Genomic DNA, 4911 nt, shown 5'->3' on the forward strand with positions numbered 1-4911 from the left:
TTTTTTTTTAAGATCTGCCATTATATTTGTTTTCCAAAGCCCTGATTTCTCCACAGGCCTGTGCTCATGTTCAAGGATAGAACATAAATTCAGAACAATCCTCAGCCCAGGAAAATCAGGAAAATCTGTCTCTACACTGGCTACTCTCTATCAGAAAGGAAGGCTTAAGGCACACTCTTGTGAACAAGTTTCTCCTCTTTCCCCAGAGGAAAGAGGAAGAAAGATTGTCACATTAAATCTGCTGACTGTTTTCTCTGTGGTGCACGTGTACCTACAAAGGAGGGAACTGAACTGGCCCCAGGCTGCACCATGAATACTCCTCCTCTGTCATAAAAAGCCAGAACAAGCTTTTCTAAAGCTGACGGCAGGATTTGGACACGTGAACACTTTTCTCAGTTGAACACTTGTCACCTTCGTATCAATTTAAGCTTTGCTAAAAAGGAAATCTCTAATTGAGAGCACTGGTTCTCTTAAAGAAGCACCTGCCAGTAGCAATGTAAGATTTTTAACTACAATCACCTCTAGCCACACAACTATGCAGTGATTTATGTTAGAAATCTAGCAGTGTTAAAGTTCTCTTTAAAACAGAGTAAATTCCAGATTTCCCTTTTAAAGGTGATTTAGATGTCTCTTGTAAGGTGCTTGAAAGTAAATTTACTATGAAGTAAATTGGAAATTTTATGCAAAATAAGCTTTATATTTTTCTGATGCCAGGAAACAGTTACTGATTTATTGCTTAAATTAAACCTAGTTTGGATGAAAGCCTTATGGGTATAAAAAAATATAACACTTCTGTGGTTTTTGCACCTCTTTACTGATATTCCTAAAACTCTTCTTTTGTATTATTACAGAAAGGAACCAATATCACAGTAAAATATAGATAGCCTAATGCTGAATTTAGAAAATGCTTCACAGGAAAATGTTAATCATATAAATTATGTCCTTACCCACAATGTTTCCAGGCATAAAGACAATGATGCTCATGATAATGGAACCTAGCCAGTAGAGGCCAATGGTTCTATAGCTTTGTCTGGTTAAAAAGAAAGCAAGACATCATTATTGCATAGTCCTTAAAAATCCCCTACCCCAAATCACCCTTAAATATTATACCAACTGCAATGGTTGTATCTTAGTGAGTAAAGGTTTTAAAATGTGTACCACAAGTCAACAGTGGATTTTTGCCTCTGAAAGAGGAAAATCCCACATTCATGTGTGAGAAGGTTATCACATGAACAGGACAGGATTTGTGCACATTCAGTTATTTGCTGTTATGTTTCACTCATCTGAAGACTGACTGCATGATTTTGCACATCACAGGTTGTACAAGACTATAAAAGAATAACTAATTACTAATTTCATTCTGTTAATGCATCTATTACCAGCAGGTACATTAGCCTCGGGAATTCAAGAACTTAGTTTCTCTCTTTATTCAACAGAAAGAAACGTAAGAATCTCTTGAAATAATTATTTTCTCTTAAACTGTATGATACATCCTAACATGGATGAGAGATCATCGTGCTAGGCAGTACATTAATTCCTATCACAAATATGTTTGGTAAAAAAAGATGGTTTTTTCACACATGATTTTAACATGCATCAGCTTTAAGCTTTCCTCTTAACTAATACAAAGCATGCAGATGGGCTTATGCTCTCCACTGCAGAGTGAAGAAGAGAGATTCAACCCAATGCATTTGCTGAGCTTACTCAGCTGAGAGAAAGGGTAACTTGGTAAAGGTACCGTTCCTGAAAGTAATGAAATTATAATAATGTTGCTTTGGCCTAAGACATGAAACAGTCTTGAAAGAAAACTCTAAACACTGCATAGAAAAGAATGCCCTTTGTAGGTTAAACGAGCATGCAAGCAAAGTAAACAGTACCAAAATCAAAATTACTCACTCCCATGCAATAGCTGCCACCATCAACAGGTACATCAGATAATGAACGGAGCCATCCCAGTAGCAGATCACGTGGCCATATGCAGTGTTCAGATACGGTTCACCCTAGGGAACATTTATTTTTAAAAAGATGCAGTGATTAGAGGGAGAATAATTTATTAATTAAACAGCAGGAAGCAGTTGAAGGAAAGTAGCTGATGCTCTTTAAAGCCAGAGGTACAGGTTTTGACTGATAATGAATGTTTCCAAGCACAGACTTTATTTAGGTAGGATCAGCTATAATTAAATCAGTTCTATATTTGCAAAATAGGGTGTGAGATGGGAGGGAAGACTCTTTTGTTACTGTCAGCACTGTTCTGCTATTTTATGGAAATATTACTTTTCCATATTTTAGTGATAAAAGCTACAAAATAAAGATACACTTAACATGAAACAAATTAAGATATATTTAGCAACCTAGAGATCCACAAGATATTGAATATATTGATGATAGCATATAACCTTGTAAGGTCCAACTCATTTCATGGATCTTTTCAATGACTTTCATGTCAAGTTCTTAACTGAGCTATTTTTGGTGGATGTTGATATTCAGCAGCCAACAGATTCTGCTGACTAGGTATCTGGCATCATCATTTTTTAACGCCAATTCCTTTCAGTAAAGTGATTAGACAAAAATAAAGGAGCAATTTTGTTTCTTTCTTGGTAACACATTTGGGTACTTGTCCTGGTTTCAAGGGTAACAGTTATTTTTCTCCTTCCTAGTAGCTGATGCAGGGCTGTGTTTCGGTTTTAGCCTGAGAACAATGCTGGTTGTGGTTCTAAGTTATCAGCTGGGCTTTAACCATGACAGTCCCGCAGTACTCATCCACTCCTGAGTCCTACCTATAGGTTTTTGCAAACACATACAGTCTATTCAATTCCCACAGAAATTAATACAGAATAGTATTACTTAAACTAAGTGAAATAACATTGGAGCTTGAAAAGAGTGCTATTTTTCCCAAATGAGTAATTTCAGGTCAGTGAAACAGGTCAATGACCAAATTAAAGAAGATCTTTTTGAATGTGTAAGTGGCTGTTTTACTGTGACAGACACTATACCAAGTTATTTATAGTAAAGATTTTATTTACATTTGTAGGCCAAACAATTGCTTACCTCTCTCAAGTAATGAGTCATGAATCCATCAATAATTCCATCCTGTTCAAGTCCAATTATTAGATTCACTACACTGGTAAAGGCAAATACAGCATAAACTGTAACAAGATAAAGAGTAAAAAAATAACAAATTAATAAAGATTTGGAAACACACAGTTGCTTTACAGTCTGATAAATTCAGTCAGGCAGGGATTTATTGAACTAGTTGCATTTACTTGGAGGTCACAGATATTTAACATTATCAAAATCATATACATTATGATTTTCCCACATAGCTTAGTATTTTTTCATCAGCGTTAGTCCACAAAGTTCTTGGGAAGCTCTTTTCTTAGGAATATGCAATTCCGTGGAGCTGTAGGCACAGCCTCCGTGGAAAGCCAGTGTCTGCAGAAAGGACTATGTAGCCTTTCAAAAATCCTGGTCACACAAAGTGTAAAAGCTTGACTGTCATCATCTTTTGGAAAGGAGAAAGGACAGTAAAAAGGAGGTGGAGAGGGAAACGTGACTTGCCATTTTTGGAGGTGAGCAAGGCAAACTGCGTCAGGCACAGCAGTCCATAGGAGACCTATGTGGCAAGTTAGCAAGTCACTCCTTTGACACAGGAAATTTATTTGTGGTAGGTTTCTGCTATTTATTTTCTTTGACTTCAGCCTCATGCAGAACACTGCAGAATGACACCTACGAGTTGTAATGAGGAGGAAGACAGAAGGCAAATACCAGTTGGTTTGTACCTGCTTTGCTTATGAGCCCATCTTGTAAAATTTAAAAAACAGCAGTGTTTTTAGTCTAGATTTTGCTATAAGGTGCACTAGATCTAAGGTGTCTTTTTAAAATGTAATCACTATCTCTATTCTTCTATGGCAAAGTATCAATATATAAATGCTTGAGTGTGTAGACAGTCTGAGCCAGGAATTGGGATGGTTTGAACTTTCTTGTATATCACAAAGGTGAGTTAACACAGAAGCCTAATAGAAACAGGAGAATTAAGGAATTCAATCATAGGAAGAACCAAACTATGGAGGCTGTTGATCCAAAAGATCCAGAAGTACTAAATGAGTGCACACAGGATGAGATACAGAAGAGGTCTACTGTGGTGCCTAAGTCCTGCTACAAATCGTTTCTTAACAGAGCAGGTATGGCAGTATTTCAAACACTGTCATGGCCCAACTTGAGTGTTACTCTTACTCTTTTCCCTGGTCTGCCTTTCTTGGCTCCTTAGCACCACCTCACCAGACAGGATTCTGAAGCCATGTTTTACATGTTCAATCTGAAATAACCATCATATATTATCATTTATATAAATTAACACGTTCTGATTTTAGGTTCATTGTTACCAAGACATACCATAAAACAGAGGGTCCTTGGGTGGTTTTCTTTTGACGAGAACACGAGCCAATAGAGCAATAAAAACCAGAACCAGCAATCCAACTGGAACAATTATCCAGGAACTGTAACAGTGTGAAAAAGAAAAAGAATTTAAGAGAAAGAAACAGGCAGAACTTTGCTTGTTCATCTTTTTTTTACCAGCTATCCTCAAATGCCCACACTCTTAAAGTAACTTTTAATATTTTAAAAGTATTTTAAGTCTGTTTTTAAAAGGGTTTTTTTAGTTTTTAAAGTCTGTCACATAGTCTGTCATAGAACTCATTTTATAGTTTTGCAGAATTTATGTGCCTGTCTTTCCACATGTGATCATCTAAAAAAAGAAATTGCTAAAATAGCTAGATAAACAACATAGCCAGGAGTCTAGATTTGTCTGACTAAAATCAGTTTTCATACTGGTATCTGCAAAAATAAACAAAAATGGTGGAAAACTTAAAGGCTGATGAGAGGTGAAAGTCACAAGCACAGAGATTTCAAGGC

At 36.4% G+C, this 4911-nt stretch overlaps 1 protein-coding gene across 1 annotated transcript; it reads right to left on the reverse strand.

Moving 5' to 3' along the window:
- Positions 1-947: 947 nt before the first annotated feature.
- Positions 948-4496, reverse strand: LOC104413612 (transmembrane 6 superfamily member 1-like; the record flags this gene model as incomplete). Its single annotated transcript, XM_010024657.1, has 4 exons — positions 948-1030; positions 1897-2000; positions 3049-3146; positions 4393-4496. Coding segments are annotated over 4 exons (389 nt in total), but the record flags the coding sequence as incomplete, so codon positions are not given.
- Positions 4497-4911: the final 415 nt, after the last annotated feature.

Source organism: Nestor notabilis, unplaced genomic scaffold (genome assembly GCF_000696875.1).
Source record: "Nestor notabilis isolate BGI_N333 unplaced genomic scaffold, ASM69687v1 Scaffold33441, whole genome shotgun sequence".
Lineage (NCBI taxonomy): Eukaryota > Metazoa > Chordata > Aves > Psittaciformes > Psittacidae > Nestor > Nestor notabilis.